Genomic DNA, 22,644 nt, shown 5'->3' on the forward strand with positions numbered 1-22,644 from the left:
CCTGGGACACCTGGGTGGCTCAGTCGGTTAAGCGTCCGACTTCGGCTCGGGTCATGATCTTGCGGTTTGTGCGTTTGAGTCCCGCGTCGGGCTCTGTGCTGACAGCTCGGAGCCTGGCACCTGCTTCAGATTCTGTGTCTCCCTCTCTCTCTGCCCCTCCCCCGCTCGCACTCTGTCTCTCTCTCTCTCTCTCAAAAATAAACATAAAAAGAAAGAACATCCTTTTTTTTTCCGGTTCTCTGTTCCCTAGGATTCCATGTACGAGAAGGTTAGCGCCCTCTCTACCAGCGAGAGCCAGAAATGCCTGAGAGAGGACGGGGTGTTCCTGGAGACCTACTCGGCACGGCGCGGCCCCGAGCCTGCCAGCGAGGCCTCGGTAGACCACCTACAGGAGATGGCCAGGATCCGCCTCTGTCTCAACAGGGCCTCTGACTTCCTCTCCGGGCTCCAGGAGGGCTCAGGCAGGTCTTCGTCCGCACCCCTCTCCACCCCAGGCCTAGAGACCTCGTTCTGTGGAAATTCGGGAAGCAGAGCGATCCCGGTCTGTCCTTTGTCCCCTTCCTTCTGGGTCGGTCATCACACTGTGAGTTCCGGACGCCAGGGCCCGTGCTGTTCGCGCCTGGCTCCGGGTCCCGGACGAGTGAGCAGTGAGGGCAGCGGGCCGCCAGGCCCTCACGCCTGTCTCGTTGTGCTCTGCAGAGGCGGCCGAGGACAAGCAGCGCTACCTTCAGCAGGTGGAACGCTTCTGCAGGCAGGTCAAGAACGACTGGTACCGGGTGTACCTGGTGCGGAAACTCGCCAGCGAGCGGGGGATCGAGTTCGTTCAGCGCCTCTCCAGGCCGGGCCACCCGGCGCGGTGGGTGTTTCCCCAGGCGGTCTTAGCGCAGCAGGTGAGTGGCGCGGCCTGCCGTCCTGGCCTTGTCCCCCCACCCCCGCCGGTCCAGCCTGGTCCCCGGTGCCTCCCTGCAGCCAACCTGCCCAGGCTCGTGGTGGCGTTTAGGCGGCCTGCCTTGGGGGACAGGTGGGCGCGTGCGCTTCTGGTTTGTCACCTCCCTGCACAAAAAGCTTATTTGGGCCTCGCCTTTGATCTGGCGTGACGTGGGCAACGCAAAAGAACGAACGTGTGGCTTTTGCTCTTGCAAATGAGTAGTGATCAGCTAGCAGAAGAAGTCCTTTCTCTCCCGCGCGGGCAGGGACGGGAGGCAGGAGAAAGAGGGTAAAAAAGCTGTAGCAGTTTTGGCTCCGGGGCCCGTTCCCGGGGTGACAGAAGTGGCACTCGGCATGCTGGCTTTTCGTGTTACCGCCGCTGGGAGCCTGGCACGGGCATCCTTACGGCACTGTTGTCTGTGCTCCCAGCGGGGACAGACCACAGCGACACGGTCAGAGCTGCCTCTTCCTCCCCAGTCCTGCACCCACTCCCCCCTCCACTGCGCGAGGAGGCGGCCTGTCCCAGCACAGCAGGGGACCGTCCTGCCTGGGGCCGGACCTCTAACCATCGCCTGGGTCCTCTACCTGTCAGGGCGGTTCTTTGCTGACCATGTCCCCCCACGTCCCCACCGTGATGAACCCGTGCCCCTGGCCTTGCAGGAGGATCACTCAAGCCAGATGGACCGGTACCTGGTGCACGGTGACAGATACAAGTCCCTTCGTGACGCGGTGGGCAAAGCCGTCCTCGAGTGCAAACCCCTGGCTATTGCGGCTGCTGTGAAGGTAGGACGCCCACCCCCCCCCCCCCTGCTTCCCTTGGTACCAAACGGCGCCCCAGAGCCGAGTCATGTGTCCACGGCTCCCGCACGCCCGGCCGAAACAGGAGGATGTTAGTAACCGAGTTAGGGGACAGATTTGCTTGACCTCGCTGACCCGCCCAGTCGGGGCCATCATTAGCCCCTATGTGACGGTGCACATCTGGTACTTCCTGTGAGACCCTGCTTGAACATCACTTCCTCTGAGGTCACCCTGATGGGAGGTGCGCGGGCAGAACTGGGGACGACGCTCCTACCTGTGAACAGTCGTGACTCCCGTCGGTGCTGACGTGGGCGCTCATTTCCTTAACGAGGCAGGGAGTTCCTAGAGTCACCTTCGAGTGGTTCTGGTCTTGCTTCCTCTTGGAGGCCCCGTGTACCCTGGGACTGTGCCGGGAAGCGAGGAAGTAAACACACAGCCTCGCTCTGCTCGGTGGTGGGGGTTTCCAGGAATGGTGGGGTGCTCAGAAGGAGAACAGAGGTACTCTCTCTTACATGGGTGCCAAGCAGTCTGATAAATGCACTGAGCTACATGGCGGAATGTCTATGAGCCGGGCGGCCTGAGTCCTTGGCCAGGGGCCGCCCTCAAGGTGTGGGGGATGGCGGGCGTCCAGGTCTCGGGAAAGGCTGTCCCGCCTCCCCCTGGTTTAAGGCCAGAGTCAGCAGGACTCTGGCCCTCAGTCGGACGTGTGTAACCGAGCCTCACCGGCGTCCTCGCCTCTTCAGGTCTCCAGGAACCCCGGCCCTCAGCAGGCGGCCCACTTACTGTTAGCCCTTTTCAGAGAGGTCGCCACTTTGTACAGACTCCCTGATGCAAACCTCCATCCTAAGCCAGAGGTGAGTGTCCACACTCGGGACGGTGCTCACAGTCTCAAAGCCCAGAGGGACTTTCTTGAATAGAAGTAAAAACCACAAGCGTGCCCGGGTGGCTCGGTTTGTTGAGCGTCCGACTTCGGCTCACGTCCCGATCTCACAGCTCGCGAGTTCGAGCCCGCATCGGTCTCTGTGCCGCCAGCTTGGAGCCTGGAGCTGCTTCGGATTCTGTGCCTCCCTCTCTCTCTCTCTGCCCCTCCCCTGCTCACGCTCTGTCTCTGTCTCTCAAAAATAAATAAATACCTGAAGAAAAAAAAAAAAGGAAGAAAAGTCAAAAATATAAGATAGTGTTTACAAAGCAGAACATCAGAGTTAGCCCTGGGATGTGTGGTGCTGTGTCTGAAGATGAAAATTCTCTCATCTGGATAATCTCCCCTCAAACGGTGACAATCAACCGTAGTTTCCTTCCTACTCGATACGTGTCTGGATCGAAGTATGTGGCTAGCTTAAGGAGCCAATGTTAGCCTTCACGTCATCGTCTTTGATATATTTTTCAACATGTTTTCTCGCCAGCAACGTGAGGCTCTCAACAGCTTCATCGAGGAGAGCGAGGTCCTTTCTCATCAGGATATCAAACTTTTCGCAACCTCCCTCGTGGCCGACACTCTGCCCTTGCTGAGCACGGGTGTCCGGGACAGCAGCCTCGAAGGCACGGTGGCAGAATTGGCCGTCCACGTGGCCATCCTCCTCCTGTGTGGACACAGCGACGTCTTGGAACCCCTGAGGAATCTGGCCTTCTCCCCGGCCACTATGGCGGTAAGCCCGGGGACTGGTTGTCACCACAGAGACCGAGGCTGTCCCTGGGCACCTGTAGAACCCGTGGTCGTCCTGCGGTCCCCTCTCTGCCTCTGTCTCACTTGACGCCTGAGCCCCCAGCGATGGCGAAGACCTTGCCCTGTGTCATCGCACAGGGAGCCCTGTTCTGTTTTCCCCGGTGGAGAGCGTTGAAGCAGGCTGCAGAGTCCGCTTCCCAGCCCCAGGCGGTGGCAGCCGGCCGCGCGCCCACGTTCCTGAAGCTTCTCTGCTCTCTTGGCTTTTCAGAGTGCTTTTCTTCCAACGATGCCGGAAGACTTGCTGGCTCAGGCTCAGAACTGGAAGGGTCTGGAAGGCGTGCACTGGTACAGTAAGTGTCAGTCCCCGAGATGTGACCCGGGGCCCACGCACTTTGTGCCCGAAGGTCCCAGACACCTGGCCGGTTCCGCCATCGGTGCTTTCGTAGAGCGCGGCGCCTGCTGGCCGCGGACGGGGCGCGTCAGCCCCTTCCTGAGCCCCCGGGGGAGGGCGCGCTGGGCACACTCTTCTCTCCCTGGGACGTGAGCCACACCAGAGGCCCGGGCAAGGGTCAGCTCACGCCACGGCCCGGGTTCCGACCCAAAGAGAGTTATTTTCTAAATACAGAAGCGGGAGCCCAAACGATGGCACCTGTACTTCGTGTAAACTTTTCTGTTGCCTGAGTAAATCACCCTTTTAAGTAATTAATTAATTAATTAACTTATTTATTTATTTATGTTTGAGAGAGAGAGTGAGCTGGGGAGGAGCAGAGAGAGAGGGAGAGAGAGAGTCTTTTTAAAAAAATTTTTTTTTAACATTTATTTATTATTGAGAGACACAGAGGCACAGAGTGTTGTGAGTAGGGGAAGGGTAGAGAGAGGGGGAGACACAGAATCCGAAGCAGGCTCCAGGCTCTGAGCTGTCAGCGCAGAGCCCGACGCGGGGCTTGAACCACAAACCGCGAGATCATGACCTGCGCCAACACCAAGAGTACGTCAAGAGTCAGACGCTTAACTGACTGAGCCACCCAGGCGCCCTGAGAGAGAGAGAGAGAGAGAGAGAGAGAGAGAGAGAGAGAGAATCTTAAGCAGGCCCCATGCTTAGCACGGAGCCCAGCGTGGGACTCAATCCCACAACCCTGGGATCCTGACCTGAGCTAAAATCAACAGTCGGACACTCAACCCCTACCGAGCCACCCAGCCGCCCCTACTTATTATTCTAAGCAGACACAGCCAGGACTTGCCCAGCCCCCACCCTTTTTTTTTAAGTTTACTTATTTATTTTTTAGTAATCTCCCAACACGGGGCTCGAACCCACGATCCTGAGATCAAGAGTCCCATACTCTTCCAACTGAACCAGCCAGGCATCCCCTGAGCAAAGAATCCTTTTAAACTGGGTTTAAAAAGTTGTTACGAGACACACTCCTCAGAAACAAAAAAGTTGAAAGAGAAAGGAAGGGTGGCTCCCAGGATAGCCCCTGGCACGAGCCCGTGAAGGGAGCTTCTCTGCGTGTCCGATCAGGCCCACGCGTGTTTTCATTGACGTGCTCTGCGTCCTGCTGTGGCTGCGCCGGAGGGGAGAGCGTTGGTCTTCTCTCTTAACCTCGGGTCATGGGGTGGAAACTCAGCAGCCAACATGTGTCCTGTTCTTTCAACAGTGTGTCCCAACGGCCACCCCTGCTCTGTGGGAGAGGTGAGTCGTGGTGTCCGGGGAGGGGGGCGGGGCCCGAAACGTCTGTTCCTGCAGATCTGAGGCTGGAGCGGCGGGCGTGGAGGAAAAGGCTGATGAGGGTCTTGACCTCTAGGAGAGCGCAGACCCTTTTGAAGGCTGTTGAAGGCGACCAAAGGGCGCCGCGGGTCTCCACGCGTAACCCTCTACTGGGGGGCTGTGCTGGGCCCTGTGGGATGTGCTCGGGTGCGGAGCAGTGTTCCTGGCTTCCAGTCACCAGATGCCAGTAGCGCCCGTGTCCCCAGCGTGACAACCAAAAATGTCTCCAGACGTTGCCAAAGTCCCTGTGGGAGGCAAGACTGCTGCTGGCCGTCCTTCCCGGCCACTGCCACACGGGATGTGTGACACGTGTCCTTCTGTAACGGCAAGGTGTTGGCTGGTCCGTAGTCTGGATTACTAGCCCAGGGAGGAGATGCGGTGTAGACACCGAGGGACAGGAAGAAGACCCCCGGGATTATAAGCCCCGGGGGGGAGGGCTGCGTGCGCTCCTTCTCTTCGTCCCGCGGCACCCGGCCGGGGCTCTGCTTGCTCAGCAGCAGGCTGTTGAGTTGAACAAAGTAAACGAGAGACCTAGAGGAGAAAACCCGTCCTTCCCGGGACCGCCCTCGGCTCCGACGTTCCGCGCTCTGGGGCTTGAGGCTGGTCCGGCTGCGATTCGCAGTATCCAGGAGCACAGTCTGATTTGGAAAAAAATGAGGTTGTGGAGGGAGCGAACCATATGTGTTTGTTTTTTTTTTTTAATAAAAAAAGTCCCAACAGAGTTGGGAACTGGGTTTGGAGGCCGAGGCGGTGTTCCCGGCGCGAGATGACAGGGCCCGGGCGTGGGCAGTCGGGGCAGCAGGGAGGAGCCGTGAGCATGTATCAGCCTGTCCTGCTCAAAGCCCCCGTGTCCTGGCGCACACCACGTCTGCACGGAGCACGCGCCCCGGGCCCCACGGCGCCGGCAGCCCCCCGCACGTGCCTGCCGTCCATCGTGGTCCTCGGCCTCCCGCGTGGGTGTGTGCGCCTGCAGCGACAGTCGTCCACAACTGAGCGTGGCCCCGTCTGTGTGTGTCCTAGTGTGGCCGGCCGATGGAACAGAGCCACTGTGTGGACTGCGGGGCTGTAATTGGCGGGATTAACCACAGACCTGAGGACGGGTTTCTTGCTGTCACGTAAGTAAGACGGGCATGTCGTTTCAAAGCGATCCAACTACGGGTTCTGGAGCCTGATTCTATTCCAGCGGGTAACTTGATACTGAATACGGTATTAATAACTTGTGCATTTGGGCCTGTCGGATCTCAATGCCAAGGTCCCTGTGGTCATGGAACAGTGCGGTGTCTGATCTGTCACTGGCTGACTGGCCTTTTTTTTTTTTTTTTTTTAAATGTTTATTCTTAGAGAGCAGGGGAGGGGCAGAGAGAGGGAGACACAGAATCCAAAACAGGCTCCAGGCTCCGAGCGGTCAGCACAGAACCTGACATGGGGCTCGAACCCACAAACCGCGAGATCATGACCTGAGCCGAAGTCGGACGCTCAATCGACTGAGCCCCCCAGGCGCCCCTTAAGTTTCTGGGTTTTTTTGCAGAAATTTTGGTTTTTCGAAGATTTTATTTATTTTATCTTTTGAAAAGTGTATTTTTTTATTTTGAGGGACACAGAGACAGCATGAGAGGGGGAGGAGCAGAGAGAGAATCCCAAGCAGGCTCCCAGCTGCCAGCACAGAGTCCAATGCGGGGCTCGGACACACGAACCGCGAGATCATGACCTGAGCCGAAGTCGGATGCTCAACCGACTGAGCCCCCCAGGCGCCCCTGACTGGCCTCTTCTCTGTAAATAAGGCCACACATGGATACATACTTGCAGTAACACCTGTTATTCGGATGTCTTCCGTTCGGGCCTAGGGCGCGGCCCCTGTACAGATATGCTTGCCATACGCAAGTGACCTGGTTCAGAGCGACAGTTAAATCTGCGAAGCCACGACGTGGGCATTTTTCTATCTGAGCCCACGCCGTCTCACTTGGAGCCTCTCAGCTGCCACCACTGTTTGCGGGACGTGAAGGAGACAGAGTCCGTCTTATCAAACAGTCCTAGGCTGGTGTCCTGATCCCAGCCTTCTCTCGAGAGGAGTGTGGCTCTCCGTGCTCCCCCAGAGGGCAGCTGGGGCCCCTCCGTGGCCATCACATTTTCGCTAGTCTGCTGCCATTACAGTTTAAAATATCCTAGCCTGTTATCGCCACAAACTGTCGGAACGTCCCAGAATCTCCAGTATTTTTGCAGCTGTCTGTCCTGCTGTGCCTCCCACCTGGGTGCGACACGAAATTCTTTGCCGGGCCTTCCATCCCATTTCTGATTTGGGGAAAATGAGATCGGGGTGCACATGCCCCCGATGTCCACGTCACCTGTCCCTAGCCTGTCTACCCCCCCTTCAGTGGAAGGAGCAGGTGCAGACCCCTGTCTGGACACGTGGCTCGGGGGCAGCGCAGGTGGCCGCTCGGGTCAGCCGCCTCACGCTGAGAATGCCGCGGGCTGCCGGTCAGACGGGAAGGTGAGGCTGGACGGGGGACGCCCCGAGGCGAGTGGTCCCGGCGACGAGTACCATGGCACCATTCTCTTCCAAATGCGAACCTCGTCTGCCGGCCCGAGAGTCCGAGGTGTGCCCCTGGGTCCGAGGAGAGATGACCGTCTTCAGTCTCTACCCTGTCTTCTCTCGTCCTCTCCAGAAACCACACAGACAGAACGCAGACTGGCCACGTGCTGGGAGTCGCGCTGGGCAGACGCGAGACGGTGGTGTCCGACCGACAGCTGGCCCCCGCGGTCTTCCTGCTCCTACGACTGCTCACCCACCTGGCCATGCTCCTGGGGGCGGCCCAGAGTCCTGAGGTACGGCCCGCAAGCCTCGCGTTCGGTCGCCAATTTGTAACGAGTCGTTTTGTCCAAAAAGTGCTGGCCACCTTCTGCGGGTCAGGAGTACGTATTTGTTGCCAAATCCACAAAGTAGCGTAAGGTTCGCACACCCCTCGTTTCCCCGCTGGCGGGGGGCCCTACCCATCAGGTTTCGTAAAATCCATTTTCTTTGTTTTTAATTTTTTGAGTGTTTGTTTATTTTTGAGAGAGAGACAGAGCATGAGCAGGGGAGGGGCAGAGAGAGGGAGACACAGAATCCGAAACGGGCTCCAGGCTCCGAGCCGTCAGCACAGAGCCCGACGCGGGGCCCGAACCCACGAACCGCGAGATCACAACCTGAGCTGAAGTTGGACGCTCAACCGACTGAACCACCCAGGCGCCCCAATGTTTATTTGCTTTTGAGAGAGATGGAGAGCGAGCAGGGGAGGAGCAGAGAGAGAGGAGACACGGAATCCAAAGCAGGCTCCAGGCTCCAAGCTGTCGCGGGGCCCGAACCCACGAACTGTGAGATCACGACCTGAGCCCCCCAGGCGCCCTGGCAAAATAAGTCTTATTATCAAAGTTTAAACAAACACTCCGCGTCTCGGTGCACACTGGGAGCGGGGAGGCTATTCGACCTCGACGTTACCCTTGTCTTCGCTGGAGCTTGGGGGAAGAAAGCGCAGCGCGTCCTCTCGAAGTTAATGAACCATGACGGCCCAACCTTGGGCCCCTGAGGGTTTATTTACTTGTTTGTTTTGGGTTTGCGTGCAGTGTAGCTTTAACGAGCTAGGGATGAGGCTGTTCCCACGTGCTTGCACACGTGACCGTACAAACGTGTGCCCTAACGCGTGAGGGACACAGCGTGTTTTCAACGAGCTGAGAGCAGGGCCGCGTGGGCCCGAGGTCACGCTGATGATGTCACAGGGTCACTTTCGCCGCCCCGCCGCCTCTGTGCGCGGGGTGCTTCCGCCCCTCCCCAGCGCCCTCTGACTCGGCACCGGCCGTCCTTCCTGGGGGCGTGTGCCAGGCCCACCGGCTCCCCGCAGACAAGATCTCATGTCCCTCGCAGGCTGTGATAAACATCATCAAGCCTCCGGTGAGGGACCCCAGAGGGTTTCTGCAGCAGCACATCCGGCAGGACCTGGAGCAGTTGACGAGGACGCTGGGCAGGAGCGCCGACGAGGCCATCAACGCCGTGCACCTCGTCCTGCGCAGCCTCCTGGGAAGGCAGCGCCACCCCTCCGGCCAGAGTGAGCTCGAGGGGCGGTGGGGGGGCTGGTCACTCCTCACGATGCTGGGGACGGATAAGGGAAGCGGGGAGGGGTGTGGGAACGAGCGGAGGGAAGGGCGGCTCTTGTCTTTGCGCTTTCCCCGCCGGGTCAGCACGTGTGCACAGGAGGCGTCACATGTGTGCGCGCGTGCGGGGAGGCTGTGCGTCATCCAGGGCGGGCAGGGCGTCTGAGTCCCCACCGTCCAGAGACCAGTGTCTGCTCCTCTGTTGGGACTTGTCCTCTTTGGACCCCTGGCCTGTGTGGCCCCTTCTGCTTTTGCTATAAGGACACGCAGTCCGGGATTACCTGCCCGTGTTCCCGTGTCCACAGTTGGTCCCGTGGAAAAGGGGGCTACAGACCACTGTGGTCACTGAGCCAATGTTCCCACTTTAAAGACTGAAACCCGTGGAAAGGGAAGGTCTTCAAGGTGACGTAGCAGAATGGCTATTTCTGAGTGGCGGCGTTGAGAGTCACTTTATTTTCTGTCTGTTTCTATCTTCACCACGATCCTGGGCTTGCTGGGAGCAGCAGGGACCGTTTTGAAACACTCAGGTTAATTTAGCAAGAAGTGCCCCACATCCCCCTTCATCCCCCTGCTGGAAGGGAGCGTGACTTTGGTCTCGCCTTTAGTCAGTGTTTACGTAGCTGCTGTGGTTTCTTTTCCTTGGGTAACGTGTGTTTCCTTGTAGGAATGTTCAATTTCGATGCGAGGCTGTCGTCCAGAGAGTTCCGAAACAGCTGGGAGAAGGCCATGCAGACACTCATTCTCCCTGAGCTGGAGGTATGCGGCCCTGGTGGCCGGCTGGGAGTCCACGGGTGGGTGTCCTGGGAGTGTCCTGGGCGCTTGGGCTGCGTCGTCCCTCGCGCAAGGGCTGTGGGGCCGCTGGCGGAACCCCAGGCACAGGTGTGGACCACCGGCTCCATCTGCCATTCTGCTGTCCCCGTGTCCTCCGTCCCAGAGGCCGGGCTGGCCGGTTGAGGAATTACTGTGAGTCCAGGAGGGGTAGGTGGCTTTCTGTCCGCTACTTTTAATACGGGTACTCATGGATTCACCGCTCCTCTCAGATAAGAACGGTACTGGGAGTAAATACACCCAGAGGGAGATAAAAGCCACCAAGTAAAAGGATGGGGATACAGTTCGGGTCTCTGGGTCTCTCATCTGGGGAGACATGAGCCCACAGGCAAGGAACCTGAAAATCGTCGTGAAAGAGAACTTGGTCGCTTGCTAAACCGGGGAGGGCGGACGCCCTACCTTGCCCACTGGTGGAGCCCCCGTGTCGTGGTCTGCGTGAGCGGCCTCACCTCCAGAACCCTGTGCTGCTCTCGCACCCAGCATCAGCATCTGGAGAAAGCACTGCTGACCGTCACCACCCAGATCAGCCAGGACGAGCGGATCAGCTCCAACCCCGTGGCCAGAATCGTGTACGGTGACCCCGGGGCCTTCCTGCCTCACCTGCCCCAGAAGAGTGTGGTCCACTGCTCTAAGATGTGGGCCTGCAGGAGGAGGGTCACGGTTGAGTATCTGCAGCACGTCGTGGAGCAGAATTCTGACAAAGACACAGTGCCCATCCTCCGGAAGTTCCTGCAGAAGGTAAGGCTGCCCCTGTGTGACCACCTGCCCGTGTCCCTGGTGCCCCAGGGCTCTGCTTTCTTGCTGGACCACCTGTGGCAGGGGAGGGTAGGTTCCTCGTGCACGTCAGGCCGTGAGGCAGTTTGAAGCATAAAGTCACCGAGGAAATACACCGGTCGGAGTTGGCAGGAATCAGGAATCCGTAAAGAACGTGAGAGCCAGGATGGCATCTCCCCGGTCACTCAGCAAGAAGGAGCAGAACTCAGGTCATCCCGGGGGGTGCCCGTCCACCATCCTGGCCCCGGTGCCGGGAGCGCTTGGCCATCAGTGAGGGTCTGTGGAAAGAAAAAGCTTTTTTCGTTGGGAACACGTAACCAGAGTGAAACCAACAGACACAAAGAGTCTGCCGTGTCCCAGACTCGGCCTCAGAAGGAAGAAAGGTGTTGGGGGTGGGGGGAAGGGAGCAGTGAAGTGTCCCGTCGGGCCGAGACCGGAAACAGGCCCCATTTGAGCCTCGTGCCCCCTGAAACTTCGCCTTCTGTGGTAGCGTCTGTCTCCCCCTCCCTGCCGTGTCCAGTGTCGGCTTTCGGGACAAGTGCGACGCCTGTCGGTCAGCGGGAGGGCAGGAGCCCAAGCAGGGAGGGTCTCCTGGGGCTCCGACGACACACGGGAGCGACGCCGGGTGCCGGCGCCTAAATCCCCAGCCTCTGCTCTTGGCAGATTCCTGCACAGCCAGCCCGTCGCCGGGGCCCAGGAGGCCGGTTTCTTTGCCGAGTGTTCGGCAGACACGTGTGACGTGTCAGCCCCGTGATGGCAGGGACCGCGTCCCGCTGGCGTCTCCGTCCCTAGCGTGCAGGGTGTCCTGCTGGCAGGCGGCAGGCACTTGGGAAAGACGGAAACGGCCTTTTCCTGTTCCCGAGGAGCCCGCGGGGGCGTCACGTAAAATGGCGCCTCGACCGGCTCCGATGCAAACCCGGGTCCTGAGCCAGCCCCGGAGCCCGTGTCCCCAGGAACGTGGGACAGGTGAACTCACGTGCGGCCTGGCGGTCTTCCCTCGGCAGGAGGCAGAGCTGAGGCTGGTGAAATCGCTGCCTGAGATCTTGGCCCTGCAGAGGGATCTAGTGAAGCAGTTCCAGAACGTTTCGGAAGCTGACTACCAGTCCATCCGAGCTTTTATCAGCACTCACCACGAAGGTACGTCTCCGCTCCAGGAGGAGGTCAGCGCCAGCTGTGTTTGGGGGTTCGCAGAGACCGCTGCAGCCAGCCCGGGGCTCGGGGCCTCTGTCCCCTCAGCCTTCAGTGCGAAGTAACGGGTGCCGTGAATCCCAAAAGCCCAAAAGAGGCTTGGCTGCGGCTGAAACTCGGCGTCCGCACTCACACACGCTGGTGAGGCCGGAGACGCAAGGCCGGGCCCTTCCCAAAGAGCGCGCGACGGTGTTGGTCGGACCCGACTGGGTAGTTTTCACGGGGCCCTTAGAAGGTGTTTTGTCGGACAGATGGGTTGAAGCAGTTACTCCGCAAGAGAATCCGTATCTTTCTGTCGACGTGGAACAAGCTGAGGATGTCACTGCAGACCAGTGGTAGGTGCCACGCTCCCTGTCTCCCGCCCGACCCTGGTCCGTGAGTCTCTGGGCACAGGTGTCGGGGGCAAGCGAACTAATATACCACGAAAGAAGTAACCCGTGGGTCATCTCGGATCTGTGGATGTGGGCTCAGGAAGGAGCTGAGATCGTTTGAAACCGGTGGGCGCGTGAGGGCGGTGGGGACAGAGCGCGCAGAGCGCCCGCGGGCTCGGGCGCCGGCCTGGAGGTCGCGGGAGCGGCGGCGCGGAGGTGAGCGGAGGCCTCTCTGCTGAGGGCTCCCCGTCCTCCCAAGGTGAAATCAAGCTGCCCGAAGAATACTGCGATGCCGACCTGGACGAGGACACCGACTTCGAGGTCATTCTGCCGCGTCGCCGGGGCCGGGGCCTCTGCTCCACTGCCTTAGTCAGCTATTTGATCAGGCTGCACAACGAAATGGTCCACGCGGTGGGAGAGTTCTCCGGAGAAAACAACGGGTGAGCGCACGGCCGGCCGCGGGAGCCGTGTCTGAGATGGGGGTCGCGGGGTCGCGGGGGCCGCGGGGGCGGGCACACTTCCCTGCCTCGGCCGGGTGCACGGGCCCGGGCAGCGCGCTCGCCCGCTGGGACGGAGGGCGGGAGCCGGGAGCCCGCTCCGGGTGGGTCCCCGAGCGCCACGTCTGTGTGTCCCTCAGCTACACGGTCGATGCCTCCGAGGTCACGGACCTGCACGTCATCAGTTACGAAGTCGAGCGGGACCTCGTGCCCCTGATCCTCTCCAACTGCCAGTACAGGGTGGAGCAGGGCCAGGAGACCCTGCAGGAGTTCGACCTGGAGAAGATCCAGCGCCAGGTCACCGGCCGCTTCCTCCAGGGCAAACCCAGGCTCACGCTCAAGGTGCGGCTGTCCCGTCCCCCCCCCCCCCCGCCCCGCGGGACTTGTCGGGCCGGCACGTCTGTTTTGTGAAAGTTGGCCTTGCATCCCAGCTGTTTCTGAGCGAGACGGGCACAGGGATGACCGTCCAGCCGTGCGGTCCCCCCAGAGGCCAGAACCTGGGTCCCCTCCGTACCTCTGGGCCTCTTCAGGTCCCCGTGGACTTGCTGGATTTCTTTGTGTCGTTAACGGCATCGCCTCCGCCCCCGACAGCCCCTGGCGGCCACCCGCTCCTTCAGGCTCCACACACAGCCTGTCACCCGACACCACGGCACCTGTGTAACTGCCACAGGCCCACTGCTCCCTGCCTTCCGAGTCTTCAGGCCACATTCCGGAACCACATCTGGCCCACGTCGCTCCCTGGTGACGGCCCTGAGGCCGACTGGTGTCCCGGTGCGCGTGGGGTAACGCCCACACTGCTTGCCGCAGCCCTTCCCCCGCCGGTTGATTCACACACCGAGCCGCCCTCCCTCCCTGAACACACTGTACACCTACACATCTCTGTTCTTTCACCTGGGCTGTTCTTGTCCCCGCCGGGTCCAGTCGGGGACACTGGTTCCGTGTGTGTGCTCCCTCACGGCCAGCGGTGAAGCCCTGACCTGTTGCACCCAGGGCTGTCTTAACCCGCTCTGCTGTCCCGTTGTCTGTGCCCCGTGGTGGTTGGGGGCGTACAGGAATGGGAGGTCCCCGTGTACCCGCTCCCTCCAGTGGCCAGCAAGCCTGTCGCATTCTGCGCGTCGGCACCTGCTTGGCCGTCAGGGCGAGGCCGGGTCCCTTGCCGTGTCACTGTTTCTGTAGACCGTGGGTCAAACACAGACCTCACACGGCCGCCAAGAGCGGCACACTCTGTCCGGCGACGTGCTGAGGAGCACGGGCCTGCCGTTGCGTCACCGCTCAGGAATAGAGTTGTCGTCGGACAGAAACCTCCGCGGTGGATTCCATCTCCAAAGGCTGTTTTCTTTGTCAATTCAGGGAATCCCCACTCTGGTGCACAGACGTGACTGGAACTATGAGCATCTCTTTGCGGACATCAAGAGCAAAATGCCACAGGTGATCACAGCACACCGCCCCGCTCGCACGGTGCTTTTACCCGGTGGTGGTGGCTTCCTCTTGGGGAGGACCGCTCAGCCTTGCTGGGAGCACCGCCAGGTTCCAGCGGCCTCCCTGCATTCCCTGAGCCCACTGTTCTTTCCAGAAGGCCAGCAGGGCAGCAAATCAGCAAGAGTTCTCTTGTTGAAACCTGGTGGTAGTTTCTTAGTCATGATGTCAGACCACGCGTGCTGATGCAAAAGGTCCAGAGAACTTACCTATTCCCGCTCTTTGGACTTGTGTGTGGGTGTGTGGGTGTGTGAGCACGCGCGCGGCCGTGCGAATATCCTCACAAGGTTGCTTGGAGGACTGTGAGTTCACGTCAATTTCTGTAAAGTGTCTGGGGCACTGCTGCCCCAGAATCACCGAGCATTAACTGTCATTATTGGTAGGTCTCTCACCTTAAGGCCTTGGCCGTGAAGTAGGTAAGCCCGCTTGCCGGGTATGCAGCACAAGAAACCCCCAGCCACGCACCCCTGTCCCGCCTTTGATTTCCTAGAAACCCCTCCACAACGCGGCCATCAGTGCCATCTGCGGACAGCTGCAGTCCTACAGCGATGCCTGTGAGGCCCTGTCGCTCATAGAAGTCACCTTGGGGTTCCTGAGCACGGCTGGCGGCAACCCCAACATGCCTTTGAACGTGTACGTCCAGGACGTGCTGCGCATGGGCGAGCAGACAGCACTGGTTCTGAAGGTGGGTCTTGCTTGGGGCTCCGCTGCAGCCTCATCCACGCTGCCCTCCCCACTGCCTGCCGGGATTTGCGCCTCGAAGGGAGTCCCCACCTGGGCGACCTCCGGAAAGGGCAGGAGGTGAGAGTGGCATGTGAAGGCGAGGCCCAGCGCGACAGCCACCCTCTCGCCGTGGGAAGGGGCTCTGAGATATGGCGGGGGAAGGGTGGCGCTTTGGAGGTGAGGCCAGCGGCTGGTGCACAGCTATGGGAAGAGAGGAGCCCGGGGCAAAAGTGCAGCCATGCCCGCCTGTTCCCCGCCCAGCCCCGCCTCCTGCCCTGGAGCCTGTCTCCGCCCAGCCCCCACTCCTGCTTGGGGAGCCTGTTCCTCCCGGCCCGCCTCCTTCCCTGGAGCCTGTCCCCGCCCAGCCCCGCCTCCTGCCCTGGAGCCTGTCCCCGCCCAGCCCCGCCTCCTGCCCTGGAGCCTGGCCCTCCCGGCCCCGCCTCCCGCTCAGGAGCCTGTCGCTTTCAGGCTTTACACCGATGCCAGCTGAAGCACACGATGGCACTGTGGCAGCTCCTGTCGGCCCACCGGTCGGAACAGCTGCTCCGTCTGCACAAGGTGGGTGCAGCCCCACCCCGCTGGGCTGGGGGCCGCCCTCTGTCCTCCCAGCCAGCCTCTTGCTGCCTCTCTTCTTCTCTATTCTAGGAGCCCTTCAGGGAAATCAGTGCCAGGTACAAAGTTGGTCTCAGCCCAGACAATGCCAAGTGCCTTCGCACTTTCCTGAACCAGACTGACCTCGACTCCTTCCTCCTGGAGCTTCATGAAATGATGATCCTGAAACTGAAGAGCCCCCAGGCCGAGGGCAACTTCAACCCAGAGTGGAGGTACGGGTTCGCTCGCGGGTGGGACCTGCACACACGGGGTGCCCTGTGGTCTTTCCTGTGACCTTCTGCAGACGTGGAAGGAGCTCCCGTCTGACCTCTGAAGCCCGTGCCCTGCTGTTTTAACCTTTCCAGGCCCCCAAGCAGATTGGCCCTTTGGCTTTGATCTCTGCTGGGTTTTTATTTCTTTTTTTCTTTAATGTTTAATTATTTCTGAGAGAGGAGAGAGAGCGGAGGAGATAAAGAGAGAGAAAGGGATGGAGGATCCAGAGCGGGCTCTGCACTTACAGCAGAGAACCTACCAACCACAAGATCACAACCTGAGCCAAAGTCAGATGCTTAACCGACTGAGCCACACAGGCACCCCTGCTGGGCTTTTAAAAATAATTTACTGAAGTCATATATTCTGGTTGTGACAAGTGTGCTTATGTCAGAGATGTGCATTTTACTTTTAAATTGTTTTCGTTGAAATACAATATACGGTGTTATATTTGTTTCTGGTTTGCAATATAGTCATTGAACAATTTTATACATTACTCAATGCTCATCATGGGAAGTGGGCCCAATCTCCTTCACCTATTTCACCCATTCCCCACCCACCTGCCCCCTGGTAATGGTCAGTTAGTTCTCTATAGTTAAGAGTCTGTTTCTTGGTTTGCCTTTTTTTTCTTCCCTTTGCTCATTTGTTTTGTTTCTTAAATTCTACATTTGAGTGAAATCATGGTATTTTCTTTCTCTGACTTATGTCACTTATAATTATACTATCTAGCTCCATCCATGTCATTGCAAATGGCTAGATCTCAGTCTTTTTTATGGCTAATATTCCAGTGTGTGTATACGTGTGGGTGTATATACCACATCTTCTTTATCCATTCAGCAGTTGATGGACATTTGGGCTCTTTCCATAGCTTGGTTGTTGTTGATAATGCTGCTATAAACATTGGGGTTCATGTACCCCTCTGAATCTATATTTTTGTAGCCTTTGGATAAATAATAGTACTAAATAGTAATAAATAATTGCTGGATCGTAGGGTAGTCCCATTTTTAGTTTTTTTGAGAAAACTCCGTGCTGTTTTCCACAATGACTGCACTATTTTTCATTCCCACCAACAATGCGTGATGGTTCCTTTTTCTCCAAAAACCATAAAATTCCTAGGAGAAAACACTGGCAGTAGTTTCTCAGTGTCAGCTGTAGAAATATTTTTCTAGCAACGTCTGCTCAGGCAAAGGGAACAAAACCAAAAATAAATTATTTGGACCACACCAAAATGAGAAGCTTTTGCACAGTGAAGGAAATCATCAACGAAACCAAAAAGCAACCCTACCAAATGGGAGAGGATGTTTGCAAGTGACATACCTTATAAAGGATTAGTACCCAAAATACATAAAGAACTTCTACAATTCCACACCAAAGAGGGAGGAGAGGGAGAGAGATGTGTATTTTAAATTTGATATAAAAAGTCACACCGATGTATAGTGTATGAGAATACCCAACGTCGGATATTACCCATCTTTTACATTTTTGCCAACCTAATGGCCAAAAATAGGTGTCTTGTTTTCACTCGTATTTTCCTATTTAATAGTGAAGCTGCAGATTTCCTACTCATCTGCCATTTTTGTGTCTTTCTCTAGATTATCTCTTGGTATCCTTTAGGTTTCTTTTGGGCTATTTATCTTTTTCATAATCTTAAAAGATTTAAGATTAGGGGCACCTGGGTGGCTCAGTCCGTTGAGCATCCGGCTTCGGCTCAGGTCATGATCTCACGGTTTGTGGGTTCGAGCCCCACGTTGGGTTCTGTGCTGACAGCTTGGAGCCTGGAGCCTGCTCTGGATTCTGTGTCTCCCTCTCTCTGCCCCTCTCCCATTTGTGCACGCGCACTCCCTCTCACCCTCTCTCTCTCAAAAATAAACGTTAAATTTAAAAATATATATTTAAGATTAATCTTTGTTAGAGAACCTCTGCCTCAGTCTTCAATTTCAGAAAGCCAAATCTGACAGATTTTTTTCTATAAAGACTAGAAAAACATACCAGAAGGGTCTTCCTTATCCCAAGGTTATCCTTCCTTATCCCAAAGCCCTCTGCCACATTCTCTTCTTGTGCTTTTATAGTCTTAGGTTGTCCATCTGCTTTGTTAACCAGTTTATGTTTTACGTATGATGTGAGGTAGGGATTTGCCAGTCCTGTTTTCCTAAATAGATACTCCATTCCCACTTTTCCTCGCCAGCACATGTCATCGGTGCTGTTTTCTTCCATGACGCCGTCTGGCATATGCCTACATACGTTTATATTCCTTGAACACATTCAACAAGTCTTTCCTACCTGGGAATTTTAGTACAGAGAACAAAAGATCCCTTTCCTGGAGAATTTACCATCCTTGTTAATATAAAACATGAAATGGAATACAATCTTTTTTTGAATGGCAAGGCTTTGTGTTTATGGAGCAGATCCCATTACCAGAGTGCTTAAGGGGACGTGACCTGGCCATTAATTATCAAGGTCAGGTCTGTTCTGTGGTGTTTGTATACTTTAGTGTGGGAGGCGGCAGGCATGTCCTGGAGCCCTTGAACCCCGGCTTCTAGTCCCCGTTCTGTAACTCGACTTCAGGATGACCCTCCCCCCCCTCCCAGCATTTCTGGTCTCCACAAGCACTTTGGTTCTGTTGACTTGGAAATAGCAACGGCCACTGATGGCATCTTTGCGTTAAATGGGAGAGTGCTTAACCGTCTATCTCTTGTCCCTTGGTTTTTCAGCCTGAGAGACACTCTAGTAAGTTACATGGAAACTAAAGAGGGTGAAATTCCTCCTGAACTGGAATTTCAGTTCCCAGAGGAGATACTGCTGTGCAGCTGTGTCCCCGTGTGGAGAATGGCCACTGAACTGAAGCGAGGTCGGCAAGTGAGGTAGAGTGCTCTGCTCCTGACGGGGGGCAGCGGGCTCTTCCCTCGTCTGTCACCAGCCGCCGCCTAGGCCAGGGCGTACGAGGGCGGCCGCTGGCGTGGCTCGGAACTCAAGATCCCCGGGTGCCGTGCCGCAGACAGCTGCGAGAGCCACGCTGTCCCAGGAACACGTGCACATTCCACATCGTTCCCATCGGATTATGGATACTTCCCGGTGGGAGGTGAGAACTGGAGACCCCGGGAAGCTGGGACAGATCACCTTTCGGTTGCCCGGGGTGCCAAGCAGGTGCTTCTCAGCTTCCTGGAACAGGAGCCATCCGTGCCTTCGGCTCGCCGGCTGGAGTACAGCACACGCCCACCCTGGCCCTTCTCACTGCTGGATGAGAAGGAGGGGAGACGGGGTTATTGCCTTTGCTGTTTTCTAAATTGTTCTGCACTCACAGAGGAGAATCCAGCTTGATCCTTTCTTCTGTTCCCTCTGAGTCTGAGTATTGTGCAAATATTTGTAGGTTTCCAGAAAGGTCTGCAAAAGTGCCAGACCCTTTTTTGTGTCCTCCCAAACACAAGTCAGGGCATTCAGTGCCTCGAGGCCAAACCTCCGAGACCTCACCCGGCCCCCACGGAGAGTCACTCCTGAGCTTCAAGGGTCAGAGCCAAAAAGCTCTCACTGTGGAGAGCGCGGGGCCAAGTCGGGGGTACTTTTCGGGTGTTCCTTCCTCTTTTACACAATGAAGAGACTGGAGCGATGGCCACATTTGCTTCTATTTCTAGAGGTTTTAAATTCCAAGTGAAACTTGGTCAATACAAACTTGGAGCAAAGGCATGGTTGCAGCATCTTTGTGGGAACTTTTAAACTGTCCGGGATTGTGCTAAATAAACGCGTCCTCCCTCTGAATTTATCTGGTCCTTCCTCCGAATCTCCACCAAGGCATAAAAAACAGGCTCAGAGAGAATATAGAACCAGCTAAGTTTCTGCAAAAGGAAAAAAAGAATAGTCAGCTCGATCTGATCTTCCACGTTTCTTACTGTGAGGCAAGTGTCTCTTTTGCACAGTCTCCTTGGATACTGGTGGCCTCTGGACTGACGCCTGCTCCCAGGTGGCTGGGCACCCATGGGCACTGAGATGACCACTGTTTACAAGTCAGAGGTGACTGCTGTTTACAAGTCAGAGGCGAGTGTCTTCAATATACATTCTGAGTGAGTTAACGACGTGGGCAGCTTGAGATTGCGGAAACAAAACGCTGCCGGGACCGAACACGCGGCAGCCACAGTGGAGGGAGCTGCAGAGGGAACCGTCCTCTGTGCTCCTCAGAGTGTCTGATGAAGGGGAGCACGGTGGCCCGGGCCCCCTCAGTAATTAATCTGAAACAACACCCCCTTGAACTTAGTAACCCGTGATTGTTGTATCGTTCTAGACTATGCAAAGGTACCCCCCCAACCCCCCCCCTAACGGGTTGAGGTGCAGCAGGGAGGGTGCCTGTTCAGCTCGTCGACTTGCACTGGGAATCCCTTTGATTCCTCCAAGCTGGGACGGAGCTGGTGTGGCCCGCCAGGTGCTGCTCTGGTCCGCCAGGTGCTGCTCTGGTCCCTCACTGTGCCACACCTTAGCAGTGGGAGTTAGGGGTCAATATCTTGCTGTGAATCTTTTTTTGGGGCTGGGAATTTTTCCCCCCACTTTTAATGAAGGGTTTTTTAACTAAGATATTTTGTTTCATATGCTATACCTTCAAAGCCTTAATGGTCATATCTAGGCTATCTTGTTTATACAGAAATACACTGGCCTAGCACAAGCAAATGTCAATTTTATTATACTTGTCATACCTGTTTTAATAAACTTGAGTTTTGCTGCTAAAGAATCCTTCTCTCTGAGGGTAGAGCTTCAGTTTATGGCAAGTAGACATCAGCTCAGCCATGGGGAATGGTTTTGGGGTGTGTGTGTGGGGGAGTGTGTGTGTGGAAATGTAGATGCATCCATGTAGTGGAAGGTTCTGGACAGAAGATGTACACCCCAGTGTAGAAAGTGAGAGGTAAACCTTTCCTCGGGACAAAATGATAGCCAAGCGGGGGACCCACAGCTGGCCATCCCTGCCCGGTGTCCAGACTCCAAGCCAGAAGCTTCCACCTCGGCCTCAGAGGGCGAGCCCCCCATTCCCCGCCTGAAATGCCTTCGCCCGAAGACAGCAGCGCTGCAGCTAACCTTGTCGGAGAGCCCCCTCTGTTCACAGAGCGGGGTTGCGAGACGGGCAAACCTTTCCTCTGCAGAAGGAAAGACGGGGTAACAAGGGATAAACTGTGAGCTTCCAGCGGCCCACTTACATTCGAGCGGGAAAATCCCACTTTAGGGGGAAACTGCATTTTCTCTTCCAAATGGAGAGGCTCCTCCAGGAGAGAAACTGGGGGCTTCTAGAGGAGGCCTCGCCCCTGCCGTCAGACTCCTCTTCTGGCAGCTTCTGTTCCGGGCCCCTGGCCGATCCTCCCCCTCCTCCTCCCGGTTCCCATCTCCGTTCACATCCGTTCCTCTTTGCACATTTCCCAAATGCACCCCTCCTGCTTCCCGCCCAGGCAGAAACGGCGCTTTGTCTCCTCTTTGTTTCTCTTATTTTTGAGAGAGAGAGCACGTGTGCCACACGAGTGCACAGGGGAGGGGCAGAGAGAGGGAGACGGAATCCCAAGCAGGCTCCATGCCGACAGCAGAGGCTGTCAACAGCGAACGCAGGGCTTGAACTCACAAACTGTGAGATCGTGACCTGATCCGAAATCGGACGCTCGACCGACTGAGCCACCCAGGCGCCCTGCTGTCTCCTCTTTAAGACCTTACCGTGTGTGTAAATTAGCCACTTTTTGTCACGGGCTGCGGGATTCCATCACTTGTTCACGGAGGCAGCCGTGAGCTATGTCTGTTGTTCCCAGAGCCAGGCGATGCTAACCTAGACACGAACTTCCAGCGATAAGCATTCACCGTGAAGACGGTGCCGGCAAAGGCAATGCTAGGGTTGGTAGCGCTGCCCAAGTCTGGGCACGCACGCGGGCCCTGGCACATCTCTGACTTAACAGCCACGCGCTAAGTGAGAAGTTGCTGTATCGGCGGGGCCTGGAGAGCTACTGGATGGGGCTGAGGGAGAAAACCTGAGGCCCCGAGCTGGGTGACCATCCATCCAAGCCATGGCTAGCATTCACATCGCTTCCTGCCTTTCTTCCAGTCCCTTCTTAGTCACTAATTAAACTTATGCACAAGCATTCATGGCTCCCATTTCCAACTGGAAAACCAGCACCAGGAATGCACAGATGCTGAGCATTTCACACATCATCAGGGTACTGGGGACAGCAGGGCCCTGCTTCCTTCTGAGGAGGAAGGATCTGGGGGAACCACTGAGGCAAGAGCAGAGAAATGGAGGAAGGGCCCTAGCCGGAGCCCATGCAAGCTGCCCCAGGACCTTGCACATCCTATACAGGCCTGCCTTCAACCTCGCCCCTTCCTCCACACCCATCCTGATTAGGAGGGTGCCCCAGGCCCTAGCATCCCCCTGGTGGCCACTGCCCGCACCCCCAAGCACAGCAGAGCCTCAGCCCAGAGCAACTTTGGCCCCAGCTCCACAGGCCCACGAGTGGCCCCCAGTTACCCAAGCCAAGGGCCTCCTCATCCTCACCGCCCTGTACGATGACAAGGCCGACACAATACATCCCAGATGGCCCCCAGTGTAGGCCTTGGCCCTCCCATTTGCCAGTTCCAGGGCCTTGCACAAGCCCCTTCCTCACCTTCTCTCTTTATTAAAGCAGCCCCCTCCCACGG

At 57.0% G+C, this 22,644-nt stretch overlaps 1 protein-coding gene across 4 annotated transcripts in view; it reads left to right on the top strand.

Annotated features, from left to right (window-relative positions):
* The window catches only part of RNF213 (ring finger protein 213), a 102,708-nt gene extending 82,862 nt beyond the window's left edge, over positions 1-19,846 (top strand). For all 4 annotated transcript variants that reach the window (XM_027052248.2, XM_027052252.2, XM_027052250.2 and 1 more), the window contains 21 exons: positions 251-461; positions 700-890; positions 1,588-1,710; positions 2,469-2,579; positions 3,129-3,371; positions 3,657-3,738; positions 5,044-5,078; positions 6,174-6,268; positions 7,817-7,976; positions 9,052-9,232; positions 9,943-10,034; positions 10,587-10,844; positions 11,885-12,017; positions 12,320-12,403; positions 12,699-12,879; positions 13,077-13,278; positions 14,287-14,364; positions 14,903-15,097; positions 15,604-15,693; positions 15,781-15,959; positions 18,708-19,846. In XM_027052248.2, coding sequence (XP_026908049.2) covers positions 251-461; positions 700-890; positions 1,588-1,710; positions 2,469-2,579; positions 3,129-3,371; positions 3,657-3,738; positions 5,044-5,078; positions 6,174-6,268; positions 7,817-7,976; positions 9,052-9,232; positions 9,943-10,034; positions 10,587-10,844; positions 11,885-12,017; positions 12,320-12,403; positions 12,699-12,879; positions 13,077-13,278; positions 14,287-14,364; positions 14,903-15,097; positions 15,604-15,693; positions 15,781-15,959; positions 18,708-18,861 — 3,078 coding nt within the window. In that variant the 3' untranslated portion in view covers positions 18,862-19,846. The remainder of the gene's footprint in view (positions 1-250; positions 462-699; positions 891-1,587; positions 1,711-2,468; positions 2,580-3,128; positions 3,372-3,656; positions 3,739-5,043; positions 5,079-6,173; positions 6,269-7,816; positions 7,977-9,051; positions 9,233-9,942; positions 10,035-10,586; positions 10,845-11,884; positions 12,018-12,319; positions 12,404-12,698; positions 12,880-13,076; positions 13,279-14,286; positions 14,365-14,902; positions 15,098-15,603; positions 15,694-15,780; positions 15,960-18,707) is intronic.
* Positions 19,847-22,644: the final 2,798 nt, after the last annotated feature.

This window comes from Acinonyx jubatus, chromosome E1, assembly GCF_027475565.1.
Source record: "Acinonyx jubatus isolate Ajub_Pintada_27869175 chromosome E1, VMU_Ajub_asm_v1.0, whole genome shotgun sequence".
NCBI lineage: Eukaryota > Metazoa > Chordata > Mammalia > Carnivora > Felidae > Acinonyx > Acinonyx jubatus.